A 24,199-nucleotide genomic window follows, 5' to 3' on the forward strand; every position below is an offset into this window, starting at 1 on the left:
GGGGATAGAAGAACACAGAGACCCCAAGCACTGGGATGGAACTCACCTCTACAGATCACCAGGTAGCTTCCAATCCAATCCAGAAAGCATGGATTAGGCCCCTACTGTGTGCAAGGCACTGCGGGAACAATGACAAAATGAAAAACAGCCCCTGCTCTCAAGACACTTTTGTTCTTCTAGGAACAACAGATAAGTATACACATGGCTATTTGAGAAAGGAAATAGAATCATTAAAATGATCAACAAAGGCTCTCCTGGGAGGTGGTCCATGAGCTAGTTTTGAAGAGAGCGGAGGGTTCTGAGAGGCTCAGGAGGTGAGGAGCGAGTATATTCCAGGCATGGGGAACAGCCAGTGCAAAGACACAGAGGTCGGAGATGGTGCATCAAACTACCAGAAAGGCCAGTTCAGCCAGAACACCGAATAAATAAAGGAGGATAAAGTAGAATAAATCTGGGATGGTAGGCTTGAGCCGGATGGTGAGCAAATTTAAATGCCAAGCTGAGGCCTAAAGGCAACAGGGAGCCATTAAAATGTCTTGGCCACGTGAGTGGCATGATCCAGCCTAAGTTTTAGGAATGTCCATTTGCCAGCTGTGTGGAGTATATATGGAAAGATGAGAAATGAGGACTCCAATTAAGAGGCTATTGCAACAGTCCAGGCAAAAGATGATAAGGGTCCAAACTAGGGTGGTGGTCATGTGAGTGAAGAGAGAAGAAAGACTGGACAGATATCAAAGAGGTAGAAATTACAAGATTTAATGAGATATGAGGAGTGAAGGTGACTGGAAGAACTATGCTACCCTATGGAGAAACTGGGGGATATGAGGCGGGGTGCTAAGAGGGGAAGATAGTTTCATTTTGGATATGTTGAATTTGAGATGCCTATAAGTCATCTAACTAGAGAGGTCCAACAACAGGTCCACATAGGAGATGGAGCTCAGGAGAGGAATAACGTTGGGTTTATACCTCTGAGAAGGTGAAGTGACCCCATAGGAGGTGAAAAGATTCCCTTGAGTCAAGGTATGGATCTAGAGAGAATGGAAGGACTAGGGCAAAACCTTGGGGGATACCCCTGGCTAGTGGGTGGGCCAAGGATAATGATCCAGTTACTGAGACTGACAAGGTGACAGGGCAGAGATGAACCAGGAGGAAGCAACATCACAAAAACTGAAGAAGGAGAAAAGATCTAGGAAGAAGGGGGTGGTCAAAATCTCCAGAGAAGTCAAGAAGGATAAGAGTTGAGAAAAGACCATTGGATCAAGCAATTAAGAAATACTTGGTAATCTTAGGGACATCCATTTCAGTTGAGTGATGATGGTAGAAATCAGATGGTATAGGGTTGGGAAGGGAGAAGAGTGAGGGAAGTGGGGGAAATGGTGGCAGTGAGTTCTAGACTGGCATTTTCTGGGAGTTTGGCTGTGAAATGGAATAGAAAGCACAATTCCTTTGAGTTAATTATCAAGGTTAACTAGGTGCTAATTAGGCAACGAAGCGTGGGAGGGAGGGTGGTCCTACATCCTACTCTATCTACTTGTCTCTCTTTCCTCTATCACCACTACTCTTGTCAAGCTAACCCAGCTCTCTCTCTCTCTCTCTCTACTCTTGTCAAGCTAACCCAGCTCTCTCTCTCTCTCTCTCTCTCTCTCTCAGCAGATGGCCGCAAGGGAATCAGCACTTATTAAGCACCTAGAACATATGAGGCACAGTGCAAAGCACTTTACAAATCTTATCTCATGTGATCCTCACTACCCTGGGAGGTAGGTATTTTTATTATCTCCATTTTACAATTGAGGAAACTGAGGCAGGCAAGTGACTTGCCCAAGATATCTGAGGCTAGATTTTTATCACAGATTTTCCTGATTGCAGGCCCTCTACACTGTGCCATCTAGCTGTCTAAGTAAGGTCTAGCCCCAGGCCAGGTTCATAAAGGGCCAGGAACTTCTGATCAGATGGGGAGGTGGTAAGAGTGGGAGATTACTCACCAACCAAACCTATGGCTGTGAGAAGGGAGAGAGGCTAGAGAGAGGGGATGGCAGACAGAAGTACATTCTCATAGGGATGTGTGACCCCCCCCCCCTTAGTGACTAGGTACGAACTCATTTCCTCGTCATCATCTTAGGGAGATAGGACCCAGGTGGAAAAGGTTGGGCCTCTCAAGAGACAGAAAGGGGTGGCTGTTGATGGTGGTAGCCTCTATCCCTTAAAGAGTGGCTGCCCACTGCCCAAACTCTTTAGCAGAGAGGCCTAGCCCGCAGTTGTTCTAGGGGTTCTAATCTTGACCACCTCCAGGTCTGAACCACAGGGTGAGTTCTTAATCAGGCCTGGCTAGCTAACTAAGGCCCCACTTTCAAGACCCATATGTGGTGGATAACTCTCCCTTGTCCCATCATGCCTTAGGTGGGAGACAGCTGGAGCTACTGCAACCCCTGGGAAGAGGAGTTGTCCAGGCTCCAATTACTCCAGGCTCTGATTTTTTAGGGAGAGGGATGGTGGAAGATGAACCCTATTCACCAGAGGAACCCAGGGGATTGGTGGTCCTAAGTCCCCTGCTGCACCAGAAATTACTTCCCCTCCCCCCAATACCCCCTCCCCCCAATACCTCCAGGGTTAAATGAGTCAAAGACCTACTTGCCCCATCCAAGTTATACTTTAAGCAGTAAACAGCTTTCTGCAAGTAAACAACCTCAGCTCTAGCCAAACATATAGATCAGTCCCTGACTACCCCAGGAAGCAGCAGAGCTATTGGACCCCTTCCCAGCTTTACTGAGTGTCAATAGATTGGGACCCCATAGGGCTGAAGTGGGAGGGGAGGTGAGAAACTACCCACACTGAAAGTGTGGACACTAAACTTGGAGTCAGGGGGACCTGGGGTTCAAATCTTGCCTCAAACACTAGCTGTGTGACTCTGGACAAGTCTCTTAACTTGTATGTGCCTTAGTTTCCCCATCTGCAAAATCAGTGGCCTCTAAAGACAGGATCAAGTGATCCCACAATCCTTTTCACTATTCCAGTATGGCCAAAAAGGGGAGGGAGGGATTGCAATTCATCCTCTAGAGATATCTCAAGGCAATTGACAGGAAATAACCAAAGGACAATCACTTCTGGCCTCGAGGCAGATGGAGGTCAACCAAGGTGTCCTGTAGGCTAAAAATATGGAAGCTGCAGTTCCTCGTATGGGGCGGTGTGCAGTTTGAGAACCTGGATGGGTGCATTAGGGGAGCTAGAAGAAGAGCAGAGGGGATATGTTGTGGGTGGGTGCTTGGGGCACAGAGAGATTAAGCCCAAGGCAGTGCATTTGGGAAATGGTCTGAGCAGCCTAGTGCTGAAGCTCTCAGGCCTCCACTCCAGAGGCCTTGCTGTGGAGGTCCGGCCAGGATGGGCACGGTGCCACAGTGTGTGATTGTAGATGCCCAGCAGAAGGCTTAGTGGCCTGGTTTTCAGTTTAGCCCTGCCCCTCTCTCCCCACCTGCACCCTCCCCACAGCATTTGCCACTATAGACCAAGCAATGAGAATGAGAAGCTCCCAGATGTTGTATAATATGACCTATCCGAATCAGAAAAACAGCTGAGCTCAAATCTTGGTGGACAAAGGGGTGGAGTGGGAACCTCCCCCTGGGGAACAACAAGAAGAATAGCATATGAGCAGTGTATAAAAAGCAGAAGACTTGGAGTTGGGAAGTCCTGAATTTGAATCCTGCCTCCCACACTTACTAAGTGTGTGGGCCTGAGCAAGTCTCTTAACCTCTCTACCTCAGTTTCCCTCATGTATAAAATGGTAAAATAATAGCAGCGACCTCCCAGGGTTGTTGTGCGGATCAAGTGGGATGATACTTCTAAAGCACTTTGCAAACCTTAAGGAGCTCTTGTTAATATTAATAACATATTATTCGTATTAATAACACACATAGTACTTGAAGGTTTGCAAAGCCATATATACATGTAGATGGGAATGAAATATAAATATAAATACACACATCCATGGTACTATTATTACACTCATCTAACAGATGAGGATACTGAAATAAACAGAGCTTAAATGCTTTGCCCGTGTCTGAGTCAGGATTCAAACCCAAGTCTTGCTGTCTCCCAGCCCAGTGGTCATTGCTCTGCCCAGCTACCAAGAAGTGCAGGCGAGGGCCTCTCATTGGAAGCTCACGTAGAACCAGGCATCCTGGTCTGTAATTTCTAAAGATCTGGAAAGGAAAGCTTTCAACACCAAAGTCCTTGGCACCATCAAATGGTTAGACATTAAAAACATATTTTATCAGTGGGCATGACAATCAAGGAGATTCATTACCATCTAGTGCTACATGCCAAGGACCAGTGGGCCTTTCTAGCTGTTCTCCAGCTGACCTCTCCTATGTGTGCTGTCTCCCTTATTAGAATTCGAGACCCTTGGGAGAAGGAACTGGCTCTGCTCTCCTAGTTGTATCCTGAGCACTTAGTACACAGTATGCGTTTATATAAATTCATTCATTCATCCTAGGGAGCGCTGCCCTTGCAGCTTCTGATAGTTGGTCCAAACTTACTCTTTCTTGAGAATATGTGTTTCCCTCTGAATTCATTTAAAATCAGAGCTCCTTAAAGGCAGAGACTGTGGATATTTCTTGGTTTAATGTGGGGACTGGGAAGTAGGCATCAGCATCCTCTGCTGATGCAATGTCCCTTAGAGAAGAGGCTGAGAAGCCTGCTCCTAGAAAGGCATGAAGACATTTGATGGAAGTGCCTTGGGAAGATCCAGAGCACAAGTAGACATTCTCTAACTGGTTCTGGTCTGCTAACTCCATGGCGGAGGGGAGCCTCTTTAACTGTACAGCCACAACTGTGGGACATTTAAAAGGCACTAACTAGTCTACCATAGCCAGCCCTTTGTTTCTGGATCCTATCTTCCTGGGCAGCTAGGTGGCACTGCCAGGCCTGGAGTCAGGAAGACCTGAATTCAAATATGACCTCAGACACTCACTAGCTATGTGACTCTGGGCAAGACACCTCACCCTGTTTGCCCCAGTTTCCTCATCTGTCAAATGAGCTGGAGAAGGAAATGGCAAAGCACTCCAGCATCTTTGCCAAGAAAACCCCAAAATGGGGTCACAAAGAGTCAGATATGACTGAAATGACTCAACAACAACGTGTAAGGCTGACATGTGGCCCAGGAATACAAGCCTTTGCTCTTTCTCTCTTTATGTTTATTCTTCCTGCTTTTAGGTGAAGTATTGTTCCCCGACATCCATGACAGCTTTTCAGAAAGTCACTCCAATAGTGATGCCCTAAGGTGAAAAACATCCTTTGAGATCCATGGGACATAGACTCATCCAGATAGCATTTGGAAGTGAACTTGTTGGGAGTGAATGCTATGTAGAAACTGCCTTAAGTCTGAGCCCAGGGACTGAGGTGATATGGGAGAGAGTGTACTACTCAGGTGGTGGCAGGGGAAATGCTTATACGTCTATTCTGGTGCTCCTTTCAAAATAGATAACCACTTGTAAAAACAACAACAACAAAAATCTAATTTATGTTCACTGGTTAAATAGAACTGGGGAGTTAATCACTAATGGCTAATAGTCAGGGGAACTAGACCAGAATAGGGGTTTGAGCCTATAGCATTGGGAAAAAAGAGATACCCCTCCCCATAGTTAATGCAGAACTTTTTTTGCATGACTTCATATTTGTAATGGGTATTGTATTTCTTGCCTTGTCAATGGGTTGGGGCAGAGGAAGAGAATTTGGAACTGAAAATAAAATAAAATAGTTAAAAAAAGAGAGACTCCCAGCCCCTCAGGAGTACCCCCTAGAACCCTGAGGGGGAGATATAGCCAGTCTTGCTCTGGAAGAGAATAGTCAGAGAACTTCTTACTATGATCCCCAACACTTATTATGTAGGAAGCACTGAGAAGTGGTTGTTAACAAAGTCAGCACTTCAGGTATTTGTCCAATGGAGATGGAAACCCAAGGGGCTATGTCTTAGGAACTGCCATGAGAGTACATTGAGAAAAACCTATGCTCCCAGAAGTACGTAAATCCATGGCAGGACTCTATCAGTCTGTCTATGGATTTTTGTGGGTTGGAGCAGCAAGTTTTGGTTGGTAGAGGGGAGGGTGGGCGTGTGTATGTGTACGCGTGTGTGCACACGTGAACTGGTTAGTTGATCAAGGATATGAGTCCCCATGAGAACCGGCCCCAGACTAGCCAGATTCACGCCTGACAGTGTGGTTGTGAGATCCCTCTGCCTCTAATAGCAAATGACAGCTACTAGAGAAGAAGTAGCAGCTTCACACAAAGAGAGGAGCCACAGATCTGATCATTTCTATGTCCTACATTTTACCTCTTTGCTCTTCACCTTTTTGTTATACATGCATTATTTTTAAGCAAGATTAACAATATACAGTAAACAGGACTGTCCACACAGGTTAGCTAGATGTCAAGCATTTATTAAGCACCTACTAGGTGCCAGGCACTGAGTCAGGTGCTGAGAATACAAAGACAAGAACACCCCAAACAGTTTCTGCCTTCAAGGAACAAACATTCTACCGGGAGTAAACAGCATTGATCAATAAACTGACAAGCATATTATGTGCCAGGCTTCTGGTGATACAGAGACAAAACCAAGAGTCCCTGTCTTCGTTATATTCTAACAGAGGACACAACATGCAAAATACATACAGGACATACAGTAAACTGTAGGTAGCCTTAGAGAGAAAGGCACTAGTAAGTAGATGGGGGAGGGCAGGAAAGGCTTCCTGCAGAAGGAAGCCAGGGATTCTAAGAGACAGAGCTGAGGAAGGAGGGCATTCCAGGCATGGGGCACAGCCAGTGCAAAAGCTCAGAGATGGGAGATGGAGACTCTTATGAGAGGAACAGCAATGAGGTCAATGTAGCTGGACCACAAAGTATACAAAGAGATGTTCTGTATAACAAGCCTGGGCAAGTAGAAGGGGAGATAATGTTTAAAATCCAGCCCAGCCAGAGCCATGACTAGGGACAGGCAAGGCATGCAGCTGCCTAAGATGCAACATAGAGGGGAGGGGCGAGAGAGAAGAGAGAGACAAGGGATGCTTTTGATATAGGCACATATTTAAACATATGAGACAAAATCCCCCACAGAGGGATTTGATTTGTTCTGAGAAATTATATATGTTGAAGTCTCAAATCATCCTATGGGCAGAGAGGTACCACTTTTATACAAAGAGGGAGGTGCAATTCTTAAGTCTTGCCAAGGGCAAAGAAATGCCTTGTATTTGTTCTGTGACTCTATCACAGATTCTTGTCTTTTTTAGACATCAGCTTCCCTAAGACAATTTCAAGGTGGTTCACGCGATGGAATATATATTTCCAAAATATCTTCCTTAGTCACTTCTTATTTATTCATAGGATAATAGTCCTTCACTTGCAAAGGCCCTCAATGGTCACCTAGTTCAGCTCTTTCATTTTATAGATAAGGAAAGTGAGAAATAGAAAGATGAAGTACCTTGCCTAAAGTCACACACGTAGTAAGCATCAGAGACAGGATTTGAACTAAGATCTAATGACTCCAAGTTCAGTATCCTCATTTGGGACATCCTTTATGTGACACTTTGTACAGCACATAACCCAGCGAAGTACTGAAGTATAAGCAAATCCAAACTGGCTTTTATGCTGCCTTCTCTAAGCCTCCAGGGGCAGCTAGGTGGTGCTGCAGTAAATAGCATACCAGGCCTGAAATCAGAAAGACTCATCTTCCTGGGTTCAAATCTGGCCTCAGACACTTACTAGCTGTGTGAAGTCACATAACCCTGTTGGCCTCAGTTTCCTCATCTGTAAAATGAGCAGGAGAAGGAAATGGCAAACTGCTCCAGCATCTTTGCCAAGAAAACCCCAAATGGGGTCACAGAGAATCAGACATGACTGAAAAATGACTGAACAACAACTTTAAGCCTCCAGAAAGGTCCCGGGTCATGATATCAATCATCCAGTAAAGGAATGTGATATCTGAGTTGTCCACTGGGTGGCGATTGACGTCACGAGGCAAGTGGCTCAAATGGTCCCATCATAGTCTCTCTGGTGCATGCATGGGAAAGCCTCCCAAAAGGTTGAAGTGTCCTCTCTCTCTGCCAGTCAGTGTAATTGGATTGAAAAAGCACAGTCTAGAGTGGAGTGTCACATTTGAGGATGTGGAAGGAATTCTGATTTTTATAATAATTAATATGATATGTGTAATGACTATAGTAATAGATTAGATTTTTCAGAATTGCCTCTCTCGTGAGAGAGCTCACAGTGCAGCTTTAAATGATCAATCAGACCTTGACAAGGTTCACAATCACTGGCATCGTTCTGCCTGCATACTTGAAAAGAAGCAAATCAAAGACTGTAGAACCTGTTCCCGTCACAGAACTCTGGTCCTGTGACCCACCAAGTAATAACCCCCAAGCACGCCAGCAATAGTGCTCCCACACAGGACTCCATAATTGCTGTATCATCTTCTATTTGTGGGTTTGTCATGGGAAACCACTCTGGCCCTGGAAACGATTGTTTGTAATCCACCTTCCCCCCTTCCTTCCCACTTGTGATTTATGTCTTCACTTCAGCAAGGCAGAATTCTGATCAGGAAAATTCCCAATTTGCAAATCTGTTTCTCATAATGAAACTAATTAAACAGTTACTGATTACTGGCATTTTGTCTCTGGCCTACTACTTTGTCATTCTCAGGTTAGAGACTGGCTCAGTAAGATCCTGTTAACATGGGACAGCAAGAAGGCAGGTGTCACTTGACCATAAAATATGTGGAAAAGACTTAGTCATAAGAGGACTGAAAAAGTAGGAAGGGGCTGGGTTGTGAAAGGTTTTAAAAGTCAAACAGAAGATTTTATATTTGATCCTGGAGGTAATAGGGAGACACTGTAGTTTATTAAATGGGGGGCTGTGGTGGTGGAGAAGCAGGGTCAGATCTGTGCCATAAGATCACTTTGACAGCTGAGAGGAGGATGGACTGGAGTGGGGAGAGACTTGAGGCAAGATCAACCAGAAGGCTATTGCAATGGGTACAAGGTGATGATGGTCTGCACCAAGGTGGTAGCAGTATCAGAGAGGATAAGGGGACATATAAGGAAAAAAATGTTGTGAAGGTAGAAATGACAAGCCTTGACAAAAGATTGGATTTGTGAAATGAGTATGAGACGAGAAGTAAAAATGAGTCCATGGCTGTAAGCCTAGGTGACTGGGAGATGGTGATACCTTTGAGAATAATAAGGAAATTCAAAAGAGAGGAGGGGTGGGAAGATAATGAGTTCTGTTTTGGACATATTGAATTTGAGATGCCTGTGAGACATTCAGTTGGTGATGCAAGACTGTAACTGAGGAGAGAAACTAGGGCTGGGAACTATTTGCATAGATGATAACTGAATCCATTGGAGCTGATGAGATCACCAAATGAAATAGGATAGAGGAAGAAGAGAAGAGGGCCCAGGACTGGACCCTGTGGGGAACCTACTGCTGGAGGATGTGATTTGGAGGAGGATCCAGCAAAGGAGACTGAGGATGAAGAGAGAGATAGGTAGAAGGAAAGCCAGAAGAAAGCATGGCCCCGAAACCCTAGAGAGAAGAGAGTATCAAGGAGAAGAGGGTGATCAGCAGTGTCAGAGGCTGCAGAAAGTTCAAGGAGGATGAGGATTGAGAAAAGGCCATTGGATTTACCAATTAAATGATTACTGGTGACTTTGGACAGAGCAGTTTCAGTTGAATGATGAGGTTGGGAACCCAGATTGCAGAAAGTTTAGGATTTCGTAAGAGGAGAGAAAGTGGAAGCAACAAGTATAGACAGCTTTTTCAAGGAGGTTAGCCAAGAAAGGGAGGAGTGATATAGGATGACAGCTAGCAGGGATGGTAGGATCAAAGAAGCACTTTTTAAAGGATGGGGAGACTTTGGCATATCTCTAGGCAGCGAGGCAAGAGTCAATAGCTATTGAGGAGTTAAATATTACAGAAGGAATGAGGATGATAGAGGAAGCAACCTGATGGAGAAAACAGGAAAAGATGGGATCAAGGATACACATAGAGGGATTTGCCTTGGCAAAGAAAAGTGCCACTTCTTCATGAAAGACAGGGGTGAAGGAGAAAATAATGATTTGAGTGATATGAGCTAAAGAGGTGAGAAGAAGGAGCTCTTAGTGAATGGCCTTAAAAAAGCTATCCTTTATAACTAAGGAGGGCAAACTACTGCCAGTAATCCATTGCCTGTTTTTTTGTACTGCCTAGGGGAGCTAAGAATTGTTTTTACATTTTAAGATACAAGAAAACTTTATTTTAAAATGAAAAAAAAATCATTCTTAGTTTGCCAGAAGAAAGAAAAATTAAAATTTTCACAAAATTAACTAATATATCAAAAAAGGTTACTATCATGTAGTCCCTCATAGTCATGTTTCCCCATTTAAGCAAAGGAGTGTGTGTATGGAGGGTGGGGGTTCACATCACTTCTTTGGGGCCAAGCTTGGTCTCTATAATTTCGTAGCCTACAGGTTACATTATTTTCTTCTCCTTTCCATTTACATTATTGTAATCAATGTATATATTGTTGTCTTGGCTCTATGTACTTCCCTTTACATCAGTTCATGTAAATCTTTTTTTTCCCATTACAGTTGAATTTATTTTAAACTTAAATACAAAATAAGAAAAGAAAAAAGAAAACATTGCCATATATACAGCAGAACATAAAAGAGGATTTAATATAAAGCAATACATTTCCAATTCAAGAAAATCTATATAATGAATACTACACACTATTTTCAAAGCTGTCCAGTTTTTCTTTGCTTCTTTGTATGTTTTCTTTTGTTCGCTGCTGTGCACTTTTTACTTTGTTTTCCCCCTCTCCCCCCACCCCTGTCCCCAAGGCTACAAATAAGTTCGGATACACACACACACACACACACATACTTACATATATACATACATATACATATATGTATATATATATATACTCAAACACATATACACTCAAATGTAAGACATTATGCTTATTTCCACTTATCATCCGTTTCTCTGTAGGTGGATAGCATCTTCCTTCATAAGTACAAGTCTTTCCATATTTTTCTAAATCTATCAGCTCATCGTTTCCTACACCATAACAATATTCTAACCCAATCACATTCTATCTAGGAGATCGTCTATGAGAGCTTTTTCCCAATTTTTCTGCATTCCCTCCATTCTTATGTTTTATTTATATAGGAAAATTATAATTTAAAATAATCAAAATTATCTATTTTATGCTTCAACACTGCTCTTATCTTATAATATGGTTTAAGGTCTGATACTACTGAATCTAGTTCCTTCATATCTTTTCCCCCTATTTTCCTTGAAATTCCTGACCCTCTGCTCTTCCAAATGAACCCTGTTATTATTTTTTCTGACTAAGATAATTTTTTGTAATTAAATTGGGATGGTATTACATAAATAGATTAGTTAGTTAAAATCGTCATTTTTTTATTATATTAGCTTTATGTACCCATGCACAATAAATACTTCTTCAATTATTTAGATCTAACTTTGTATAAAAGATGTTCTGTGTTTATATTCGTATAGTTCCTATGTCTGTTTTAGTAGGTATACACTCATATTTTTTTTTACTGTCTCATTATTTTAAATGGTCTACAACTATTGATTAATGAGGCTGACACATAGTGTAGTTTCTCTTTTTTCTCTTTTGATTAAATCTGATATTACCTTTAACTTTTTCTGAGATCACGATTACTATCCCTGTTCAGGTAAATCTTTCCATATATCTCCGCATTCATCATGTTTAATATTCCATATAGCACGGTTTGGCATTCACTTACATTCATGTACCACAATTTGTGTGGCTATTCCCCAGTTAATGGGCATCTATTTCCTTTCTAGTTATCACAAAAAATACTGCTATATTTTGATGTATATGGAGCTTTTCTATTTCATCCATAAACTCCTTGGAGTATATGCCTAGCAATTGAATCTCTGAGTCAAAGAATACAGACTTTTTAGCCACTTTGTTTACATAATTTCAAATTGTTTTCCAGAATGATTATACTAATTCACAGCTCCACCAACAATGCATTAGTGTGCCTGTCTTTGTATAACTTCTCCCACAATGACTGTCTGTCCTATGCTATCTTTACTAATTTGCTGAATGTGAGTTGAAACCTCAGGGTTGTTTTGATTTGCATTTCTCTTTTCATTAGTGATTTGGAGCATTCTTTTAAGTGATTGTTAATAGTTTTCTGTCTTCTTTTGAGATCTGCTTGTTCTCAGGCCGCTAGGTGGCGCAGCAGATAGAGTGCTGGACCTAGAGTCAGGAAGACCTCTTTCAAATCCCACCTCAGGTACTTATTTACTAGCTGTGTGACCTTAAGCAAGTCACTTAACTTCTGTCTGCCTCACTTTTCTCATCTGGAAATAATAATAGCACCTACTTCCCAGGATTAGTATGAGGATCAAATGAAATTGTATGTGATATATATGCACTTTGCAAATCTAAAGCCCTACATAAATATTAGTCTTGACCACTTTTCTATTTAGGAATGAATGTATTTTTGGCTCTACAACTATTTACACTTCTCTTTTTGATGCCAGTGAAAATGCCCAGAGTCAAGAGATTGGAGTGTTTTGTGTGAGTAACAGCAAGGAGGCCAATGTCACCACCTCAGAGAAAACATAAGCAGTAGAAGGTAAAAGAAGACTGGAAAGGGGGAGGAAGGGGCAATTTTGAAGGGATTTATATTTGATCCTGTAGGTGATAGGGAGCCACTGGAGTTTATCTAGTAAGGAGATAACTTGGTCAGACCTGCCCTTTAGGGAAGATCACTTTGGTAGCTGAATGGAGGATGGCCTGGAGTGAGGAAGAGGCAGGCCAACAGCAGGTTAGTACAGTAGTACAAGCATGATATGAGAAGGGCCTGCACCAGGGTGGTGGCAGTGTGAGAGTAGAGAAGGAAGCATATATCAGGAAAGTCATGAGGGTGAAATCGACAGGCCTTGGCAATAGATTGGATGTGAGGGTGATGGGGATGGGACCTGAATCCCTAAGAGGAAAACACTGTGTCTTTGGGATCTGGAGCCCAAAAAGGAAAAACCCTAGACTTTCCCACATGGCCAAATCTCTGGTTCAGTGAGGCTATAATCCTATCAACTGACCTTTCATTATCGCCTTCACCCAATCTCCCAATTCTCTCTTACCCTTAACCTAGCCTAGCCCTCCATTGTCTTACCTCCCTATGGCCCCTGACCTTAATCCTATCTAGGCTGTTCTCCCTTGGCCATGTGACCCAGGTCCCTAGATTCTGTTACCTCATTGTAACCCCAGACTACTTGGCCACTCCTAGATCCCTCCCACAGTCTTTCTGTATATAAGGTCCATCTGGCCTCCATTAAGGTGCTCAGTTTCTTAAGCTCTGGCTCCCTTGCATTAGTGATACAAATGTTTAGATTCCTTAAGAGTCCGGCCAATATGGTGGATTCTTTAAATCTCACCCACCCCCGATGGATGTTCTAATAAACCTTGTCTTTGGCTGAAAGAAGGCTTGGGTCAAATTCATTCGGGCACGACCTGTGTGTTGTGATTTTGGGGTCCCAGCACCCCTAAACCTCAATAGAGGTGAGAGAGTGAGGAGTCAAGTATAGCTTGTGAGACATCTAGCTTGTGAGCCTGGGTGACTGGGAGGATAACACTACCCTCAACAGTAATAGGGAAATTAGGAAAAGGGAAAGGTTTTGGGAAAAAGATAATGAGCTTAGTTTTGGATATGTTGAGTTTAAGATGTCTGCAGGACACCTAGTTTGAGACAACGTGACTAGAGGTCAACTAGAGGTTGGAGCTAGATAAGTAGATGTCAGAATCATCAAAATAGAAATGATAATTGAAGCCATTCGAGCTAATGAGATAACCAAGTGAAACAGTATAGAGGGAGAGAAAAAAGGAGAGTCGAAGACAGAGTCATGTGGAACCCCTCTTATTAGCAGGCATGATCCGGTCAAAGATCGGGCAAAGAAGACTGGGAAGGAGAGGTCAGATAGGAGGGAGGAAACCAGGAGAGAAGAGAGTCTGGAAAACCTAGAGAGAAAAGAGTTATCAAGGAGAAGAGGGTGAACAACAATGTCAGAGGCTGCAGAGAGGTCAAAAAGGATGAGGACTGAGAAAAGGTCACTAAATATTCAAAGCAGATAGAAGGTAATTGAACAAGTAAGAGATCGTTAGTAACTTTGGGAAGAGCAGTTTCGGGTGAATGAAAAGGTTGGAAACAAGACTGTTAGAGTTAAGAAGAGAGGAAGTGAAGGCACCTATTGAGGATTTTTTGAGCTTGGGGGAGACATGGGTGTGTTTGTAGGTAGTAGGGAGAGCAGCCAGTAGACAAGGAGAGATCAAAGATAAGTGAGAGGATGATAGAGAAGGCAATCTGCTGGAGAAGATGGGATGGCATGGGATCCCTCATGAATGCGGAAGGATGCATGTAGAAGCCTGGGCAAGGAGAGGGGCCACTTCTTCATGTAAGATAGGGGTGAAAAGCGAGATAGTGGCAGAAGGCATTTGGGCAATGTGAGATGAGGAAGGAAAAAGAGAGAGCTCTAGGTGAACAGTGAGAGTGAGGAGCTGAGGATTATACTCAGCCTTGACCGATAGGGAAATTAGTAAGGGGAGAAAGTTTTTGGGGAAAAGATAATGAGTTCTCTTTTGGACGTGTTGGTTTTGAGATGCCTACAAGACAGGACATATAATATGAAATGTCCAAGAAGCAGTTGGAGATGTATGACTGGAGCTCAGGAGAGAGATCAGGACTAGATATCTATATTGATATCGAAATCAATTGATTTCGATATCAATATAGATATAGGCCTGGGAATCATTTACATAAAGATTATTACTGAACCCCTCAGAGCTAATGGGATCACTGAGAAAGAGAGGAGAGAGTGAAAAGAGAAGGGGTCTAGAACAGAGCCTTGGGGGATACTCACTATAGAAGTTAATTATTTGAAAAAAATTACAGCTGACTCAAAGAGCAGAGAGATGTATGATAGGTTTAACAAGTAGACTGCAACATACAGAGTGTTCCCAAATCTTAGTGTAGTGGTAAGCTTTAAAAATATTGGGAACAGCCTGTATTAGCAATAATGACCTGTGCACAGGAGTAATGAAAAAGGTTTCACCTGGGTGGTATATGATCAGAAAAGGAGGTGAGACAGTCAGGTAGCGAAAGCAAGAGCTGATAAACCAAATCTTGCACTAGGGCTCACTCACATCATTATTTTTTAAAACTGAGAGACTGTCAAAAAAAGAAAGCCTGAAATACTTTGGGTAGATCCTCTATGGAGGATTTGTGGAAGGACATTTCCCAGGCTGAGGAGGCAGGGGGTGGCTTTCAGTCTTCATAATGGGAGGGAATAGGCCCATCACTGAAATCCCAAAAATATCCTGAAGGGTTGAAGTTCAAGTGCATCATTGTGCTTTAAGACTTCTTGAGTGTTGGACGCTGGTACTTAAAATTACACTGTTCCACGGTTGAAGCCCTACATTTCAAGTAGATTAAAGAAGTCTGTTGGCTCTGAAAACAGTGATGGCATTCTTGTGCTCCTATGCATGGAAATGGAGCTGTAATTAATTTCAGCTTTGCCAGGAAAATATCGAAGGGAATTGCTCCCACTTCTCTCTGAAGCCTAAAAAAAACAAACTCTAAAGGACAAAAGATTGGAAAAAAAAACCAACCCTTAAATAAAGCTGAAGCAAAAAAATTCAGTGATTTTAGAGTGGGAAGGGGCCTCAGGGGCCCTCATTTTACAGAGGAGGAAACTGAGGCCCAAGGAGGGGAAGTGATTTGCCCAAGGTCACACATACACCCAGAGCTGGAAGGGCCTTCAGAAGCCAGCTAGTCCTATTGCCTCATTTTAGAGATGAAGATTCGGTAAACCTGCCAAGATTTGACAGTCTGACCAATAAAAAGGGTAGCCAATGGGCCCATTACAGACCCTGGCCTAACCTTGGACTTCACAAACAAGAAGTTAGGCCTCTCACAGATGGACCTGAGCAACTTGTTCTCTTTTCTTCTCCATGATCTCCATTCCCAACATAGAAACGTTCTCATCTGACCAAAGATACAGTGAAAATATAGCCTAGATTTAGGAGCCCACAACAGACACTGGCAGTAACAATACTTTTCAGAATTTTGGTGACAGTTCTCATTTCAAAATGCTGTTTGGTTGCTCCTATAGGCCTTCAAAAGAAATTTCTTTAAAATGCCCATAATTTGGTCAATGGTAACTGAATGAATCAAGCTAGTAAAGCCTGCAGTGAAAGTATATGTATCACAGAAGACTGAGAGGAAGATTGACATTCTCATTATTCAAGAAAATGTAAGCTAGTTAATTGTTTTAGGTATAGCTGTATAATTGTACATACCTGCTTGGAATTATGTATACTTATAAAGATAGCATGCAATGAGGATTAGACAGCTGGCCTAGAAAATATGGTTACAATAGATACAGAAGGTGTTTGCAAACACTTCTAAGATCCTAAACCCCAGAAGGAAAACTACTACATTGTCATCTCTTTGAGAGCAGGCACCACTTTTTACTCATCTCTTCTTTTTCTCTCTGAGCTCTACAAAAAGTAGGTGCTTAATAAATGTGTTGAATCATGACTAATGTGAAAATATGTTTAATATGACCGTATATGTAGAGCCTATATCAGATTACACACAGTCTTGGGGAAGGGAGAGAGGGAGGGGGAGAAAATTTAGAACTCAAAATCTTATGGAAATGAATGTTGAAAACTAAAAATAGATTAATTAATAAAAAAATAAATATATTGAATCAATCAATTCTCCTTCCCTCTGAGCTCTATAAAAAGTAAGCGCTTAATAAATGTGTTGAATCAATCAATCAATCTGTGAGAGTGTCTCTTATTATATTTGGCCCATATTTATATCCCCATCACTTGCAAAATTGCCCTGTATATATAACAAAATTAATAGTATTGTTATCTATATCTATACATAATTAATACATGAAACTATATATAATTAATATTATTTTTGTTATATGTCCTAGCCAATTCCTTAAGACCATACATTTCAGAGCAGATGCTAATCTGCCTTGGTAGGGGAAATTTCTTCCCTGGGAAGTTTCCTTTACCAATGAAATCCCAGATGCCATTAAAAAAATGGCATTCATCCTAAGAGTTGCTGTTACTGAGTTATTTCTATCAAGTCCGACTCTTTGTGACCCCGTTTGGGGTTTTTTTGGCAAAGATCCTGGAGTGGTTTGCCATTTCCTTCTCCAGCTCATTTGATAGATGAGGAAACTGAGGCAAATAGGGTAGTGACCTGCCCAGGGTCACACAGCTAGGAAGTATCTGAGGCTGGATTTGAACTCTGGTCTTCCTGACTCCAGGCCTGGCGCTCCATCCACAGCACCACCTACCTGCCCTATCCTGAAAAGTATTTAAGGACAAAATTGAAAGGACAAGAGACGAAAAAACGGGAAAGAATTGTAAAGCCCTTTACAACAAACTCTCACCAAGGACAGCAAAATCACCACATTTTTTTTTCCCCTGTAACTTCCCAGTCCTGGATATGCTGCGTGAAGGAGCAGAAATGGAAGATGGGAATAGCAGCTAGACTAGACCAAGTCTACTGAAAGAAGATCCATGCTGGAAACAACACAATTTTCAGGACACTGTGGAAGTGATTCTCAAGATAAGGAAGGAAAGAGCGGAAAACACCAAAGGTATAGGGGGGAAATTCCCTCCAAGGAGACCAGAGCTGCTTTCTATGTGCTTTCTATATTAACAAGTTGTGCTCCATCAGGGCAGGAACTGTTTGGACTTTTTTTTGGTATCCCTGGCCCCCAGTGCCTGGCATGCAGTAGGTCCTTGATTAACTGATTATCCCAAGAAAGGTAACTAAGAGAGTGTCAATCACAACTGAGCCATCCATATAAAATTTTGTATAAGAATGACCCACACAGCCATGGAAGGCATCCTTAATGAGGTATGGGAAGGAAAAAGACTTTCACAAGAACTATGAGACAGTGAGAGTCATTGTACATAGAGATAAGGCCTGGGAACCAGGAAGACCTGGATTCCAGAACTGCCTCTGATAGTTGTTGCCTGTGTGACATCTGAGCAAACAGCATAACCTCTCTGAACTGCTCTAGTCAATGTCCATATTATAAATGACTGAGAAGATGCCTACCTGATTTGGTTGAGGGACTTTCCTTAGCTGAGAGTTCCCTCTAATAGTGAAATCATAAGTCCAGTGCCTGCTGCCTCCTATCCTATGGCACAGTAGACCAAAAGTTTATAATCATACAATTGAAAGGTGTAGAGAATGCAAGATTCTCATGGTCTTTTATCAACAAACTTATTAATCAACTTACCATCATGCCAAGACCCAGGCTACCATGAAACTTCCTGGCCATTTCCAAACCACCTCATAACCCTTCTTCTTAAGCCACCCTTTCCAATGTTGTCGTCCTGTATCAGAATGAAAGGGCCCCTGGCTGAGCAGCAACTGCCTGGTTAGCTTATTTGTGTATTCCCAGCACTTAGTACAGTCGGGGCCTGGCCTACAGTAAGCACTTTTTCATTGATTCCTGCATTCAGCGCCTGCTATTTACCAAACACTGAACTAAATTTGGAGGCTGCCATACAAAGAAGGAAACAAGGTGCCTTCTAGGCAGATGTCAAAATCATACAAGATTCCCTGAAACCTGTAACAACAGAAATAACCTTGCTGCATATGGCTCTCTGATTATTAGCAGAGCTCCCAATATTAAGTACAGACAGGCACCTTCTAACTCAAGTGCAGATAACTCTTTTCAATAATTAAGCCGTCTCCCTTCCTGGGGCCCCTACCCTTAATCTCCATTTGTTAAGAAAACATCACCAAACAATGAAACATCCTGGCAGTGAGCCCCTGGGGTTTGTAAGTCAATCTGAAAGGGTTTGCTGGAAATCCTGGGCAGAACCTTTAACCTACTTAGTTCTATTAGTAAGGGGAGCAAATTGAATTCTCCAGGATCAGGAAAGAGTTAGAGACCACCTGGAGGAACCTAAGGTGAAGACGGGGCGAGCGAGCCTGTGGCTTGCCCCGGGGCCCCAAGGCCAGGTGGTGGTGGTGGATTACAGGTTTCCTGACTCCCTGTTGTAGTTTGCCTGGTGTTATTTTCACCGTATCTCCCAAACACTGGAATCTTGATGTGACTTGCTCCTCTCCCAAACATTCCACGATAAATGGGTCTTATTCCCAATCAAATATTTCTCCTTTCCCCCTCTCCCCATCAAAGAGCTTTCTTTCAATGTGGTTCATTTAAGATCACTGACGGGGCTCCTCTAAAGTGCTGGCAGAACTCTGAACACACACACACACACACACACACACACACACACACACACACACACGCACACACACTGCAAGAATATTGAAACTGATCACTAAAGGTCCACTCTGCAGCAAAGAGGAGCCAACCGACCCCAGTAACCACTAGGTTCCTCTGGCAGCTCTGCCCTGGGCCTCACCAGGAGTCTTTGCCAATCCCTTTAGCATTTCTTTGTTCCTTTTCCCCTAGTGGCCACTGAGTCCATCCAAAATAAAGCTGCATGACACAGTGAAGGAACACTGGTTCTGAAGGCAGAAGTCTTGAGTTTGAATCCTGCCTTCAAGACCAGGACTACCTTTGCAGTCTTCTTACACAATTTAGTCACACAATCCGTACAATCCAGCTACCCTGGCCTATCTGCAGTTCCTGGAACATGAGTTCATCTCCTTTCTCCAGGTCTTTGTACTGGCCGTCCTCCAAGCCTGGAATGCCTCCCCCTCCCACCCCCTCCACCTCTTCAATTTCCCAGGCTTCTTTTAAGATTCACTCAGCTCCAAGCGCATCTCTGTGGGGCGTCTTTCCCCCTAGCTGCTAATGCATTCCGCTTTCTGATTAGCCTTAAATGCACCTAATTAATTAACGTGTTGTCTGCCCCACTCAAAAAGGAACTCCTTGAGGGTAGAGACTGTATTTTTTTTTTTTAATCCTTGGTGTTTAGCACCGTGCGGTCCACAAAACTGACTCTTAATAAATGTTTATTGATTGATCAATTGATTGATTAACTGCCTTGGACAGTTACCGACATATGTAGCCTTGGATGAATTCTCTTCACATTCCTGGGGCTAAATTTTTCTCATCTGTAAGATGTGGGTGTGGAGGAGACTGGGTATTGGACCAGAGACCTTTGGAGGGCTCTTCCAATGATCCTTTGTGTGACTTTAGACAAGTCATTTCTCCTCCTTGGACCTCAGTTTCCTTCTTGGTAAAATGAGGGGTTTGGACTGAGGCTCCTTCCTGCCAAATACCTAGGATTCTAGGCAAAAAGAAGCTCCGAAGAGGGAACAAAAAGGGCAATTATTACATCTTTAAATTTAATATATATTTATGCTTAATATACTTTTTTGGTTTGGTTTTTAAATTACTTTTAAATTTATTATTTATTTTTAACATTCTTTTTTTTTTTTTTCAGTTTAGAGTTCCAAATTCTCTCCCTCCTTCCAGGTCCTCCATCACCCAGTGAGAAGGCGAGCAATATGATATCAATTTTACATGTGAAATCATGCAAAACATATTTCCGTAAAACTTAATATACTTAAAAAAACCAAATTATAGATAACAAATTCATGGTGTCATATATAACCCCCCTATTTTGTTGTTAGCATATTGGTGGGTTTATGTTTGTTAAAGCTTGTTAGGTTCATAATTAGAAAAATAATTTAAAAAGGACTGATGAGGGATGTCTCTCTTGATTGGCTGAGAGGCAATGGACTGAGGTGTGGCGTAGGTTAAGTCTTCCAAACAGGCCAATGTGTTGAGTTGTTTTGCTTGACAGTATTTGTTATAAAGGAAGGCCTTGGAGGGAATGGGGGAGGAGGGGAACGAGTTGGTCCTTGAGCCTAGTGGAAAGTGATAGATGAGAAATAAAAAAGACAAAGAAAAGATCGTCAATAAAACCCAAAAAATACACCAAAGAAAACACAAAGTTCAGTAGGGGCTCCATGGGGCAGTTTGCGCACTGCCCTTTTAAATGCGATATAAGTTTAAAAAAAAAAAAGGAATTGTAAATAGCAGAATATGAGGTTTCATATGCGATACTTAAATTTAAATATATACAGGAATGGTAGATCGTTGATGGTGAAGGTCAAACTAAAAGATAATTTTGTTAAAAAGGAAAATTTCTGACTGGAGGAGAAAGAGGGATTTCGGTGTGGCTGGCCTTTTCTCGGTCCGGCCGGCCCTTTCTCTCGGTCCGGTCTCAACGTCGGGGTCCCAGCAGGGGTGGGGGTGCAGGGACGGTAGGAAGGACTGCAGCGAGCCCACAGGGCCAAGGGCCGCACTTCCAGCCCCAGCCCCGCCCCGGGCCTCCACCCTCGCCTTCCCTCCCTCCCTCCCTCCCGCCCGCCGGCCGCCAGATGCAAGGGGAGCCCCAGGGCCGTGGGGCGTCCCGGCTGCCCGCGCCCGCGTCGGGCCGGAGCCGGGCCCAAGGCCACTGTCACTAGCCACCGCTATGGCTACCTGGCGACGAGACGGGCGGCTCACGGGCGGCCAGCGGCTGGTGTGCGCCGGCCTGGCCGGGGTGCTCAGCCTCAGCGTCACCGCCCCGCTGGAGCTCGCCACTGTCCTGGCCCAGGTGGGCCGGGGCCCGGGGCAGCCGCAGGGCCCGTGGGCCGCCAGCCGCAGCGTCTGGAGAGCCGAGGGGCCCCGGGCCCTGTGGAAGGGCAACGGCGTGGCGTGCCTGCGCCTCTTCCCCTACAGCATTCTGCAGCTGGCTTCCTACCGCAAGTAAGGGAGGCTGGAGCTGGGCCCGGGCCGCTCGTGGGGGGGGGGGGGGGGGGGGGGGGGGGGGGGGGGGGGAGCGGCCGGGGGGGGGGGTGGGGGCGGGGAGGCCCGGGCCGAAGTCCGGGACCCCGGGGGGCCGGGAAGGCTGTTGGTCTTCCCGGGTACTTCGGCCAAAGCCTTCTAGGAGCTCATTAGGAGAATCATAGATTTAGAGCTGGGAGGGACCTCAGATCATCCAGTCCTGCTCCTCACAGCTTGGGAAACTGAGGCCCAGGGAGGGCTCAATTGACTTGTCCACAGTTACCCATAGGAGCTGGGTGTCCACAGTTACCCATAGGAGCTGGGAGGGACATCAGAGGCTGTCCAATTCCAACTTAACCTCCTCACACCTCGGGAAATTGAAGCCCAGAGAGGGGTCAAAGTGATGACTTGTTAGCAGGTTTCCCATAGAATCCTAGCCCTAGTGGTGGGGAACCTCAGAGATCCCCTAGTCCAACAATCTCCTTGACAAATGGGGAAATTGAGGTCCGAAGCTCGGAAGTCACTTGCTCAAGGTAACACGGCTAATAAGCATCAGAGGTGGGATCCTTATGACCATTCCCAGGGCTTAGTCAATTGATCTCAATTCATTAAAGAATTGTGAGAACTATTTTGGGGCATCCTCCAAAACTTGGCCTGTTTCTAGCTGTAGATAGGTTTTTTCTGAGTTTTTCCAAGTTTTATATTTTTCTTCTTGATACAAGCAGGGAGTCACCCAAGCCATTGACAAAACACAAGAAAGGTTTGATTTAAAGAATTACCATCTATGTGGATGTGTTTGGATTGTCCTCTTTGGATAAAAACATTTATAAAAACCATAAGCCTTTTTTTTTTTAAACACACTGTATTAGCCCTAGGACTGCTAGGTGGCTCAGTGGATAGAGCATCATCCCTGGAGTCAGGAAGACCTGAGTTCAAATCTGGTCTCAGACACTAGCTGTGTGACCCTGGGCAAGTCACTTCACCCTGGTTGCCTCAGTTTCCTCACTTGTACAATGAGCTGGAGAAGGAAAGGGCAAACCACTCCAGTATCTCTGGCAAGAAAACCCCAGATGCAGTCCTCAAGAGTTGTACAGGACTGAACAACCACAAATATTAGCCCTGCCTTCTAGGATCATATATCCTCCCCAGGAAGAAGTGCACATATCCAAAGATACACAGATTAAATAAAAAATACATATGCAGTAGTTTAGGGAGAGAAGGCACTATAGATTTCAAGACAACAAGTCTTGAAGGAAAGTGAAGGATCCTCCCAGGCAGAGGTGGGGAGAGAATCCATTCTGGGTATGCAAAGGCAGGGATCAGAAATGGAGTAGCCAGGTCAGTTTGACTGGAGTAATGTACCTCAGAAGGTAGGTTGGGGCCAAGATGTAAGTACTCAAATAGTTTACATTTGATCCTAAATACAATAGAGAGGTGGGGGAGTTTATTGAGTAGGAGAGTGGAAGGACCAGAAAATTCTTTTGAAGGAAGAATTAGAAGTAGGGAGAGACTTGAGGCATGGAGACCATTCAGTAGTTCGAATATGAGGTGATTACGGCCTGAAGTAGGGTGCTTGTTGGTTGTGTGGGTAGAGAAAAGGGTAGAGAAGGAAGGCATACTGTGTAGGAGGCAGAAGTAGCAATATTAGGCAACTGAATGGATACTCTCCTTGTAGATAGGGTAGTATTCAGCTAGAATATAAGCTCTCTGAAGGCAAGCATTCCTTTAATTTTTGTAGAGGCAGGTACGTGGCCTGAAGGATAGACCTGGACCTGGAGTCAGGAAAACCTGAGTTCAAACAGGGCCTCAGACACTAGCTGTGTGACCCTAGGTAAGTCACTTACACTCTCAGGCTCAGTTTTAGTCATCTCTAAAATGGGGATGATAAGAGCACCACCCAGGGTTACAGGAGATCAAATTTGTAAAGTGATTTGTAAACCTTAGAGCACTAAATGAAATTGGCTATTATTATAGCCCCTGCCTGTGGCATGTGGTAGAAACTTAATGATTGTTTATTGAATTGAATTATTCATTGAGTACTTTTATGCAAGGAGAAGTAGGGGGGCTATAGAGCCAGTCCCAGGGTTGGCGTTTCACCTCTGACATACACTGGCTACCTGATGGAATTTCTTAGTGTCTTAAAATAACAGACCAGGTTATTGATAGAGGGAATTCATTACATCTTAGAAGTTACAGATCCAGGCCAATTTACCCCCTCACCCCTCCCAATTTTACACAGGATACTAGGCCAGCAGAGGTAATGTAAAAGTGAGAAATACCTAGGCCCTACCATGCAACACATATTATTATTATTAGTAGTAGTAGTAGTAGTAGTAGTAGTAGTAGTAGTAGTAGTAGTAGTAGTAGTAGTAGT

At 43.6% G+C, this 24,199-nt stretch overlaps 1 protein-coding gene across 1 annotated transcript in view; it reads left to right on the top strand.

Moving 5' to 3' along the window:
• The first annotated feature begins 21,532 nt into the window (after positions 1-21,532).
• SLC25A43 (solute carrier family 25 member 43) overlaps positions 21,533-24,199 on the top strand; it is a 44,420-nt gene continuing 41,753 nt past the window's right edge. Inside the window, exon 1 of the mRNA XM_027861422.1 lies at positions 21,533-21,807. Within this exon, the coding sequence (XP_027717223.1) occupies positions 21,533-21,807 (275 nt within the window). The remainder of the gene's footprint in view (positions 21,808-24,199) is intronic.

The sequence above is a fragment of the Vombatus ursinus genome, unplaced genomic scaffold (assembly GCF_900497805.2).
Source record: "Vombatus ursinus unplaced genomic scaffold, bare-nosed wombat genome assembly UNPS02014735.1, whole genome shotgun sequence".
NCBI lineage: Eukaryota > Metazoa > Chordata > Mammalia > Diprotodontia > Vombatidae > Vombatus > Vombatus ursinus.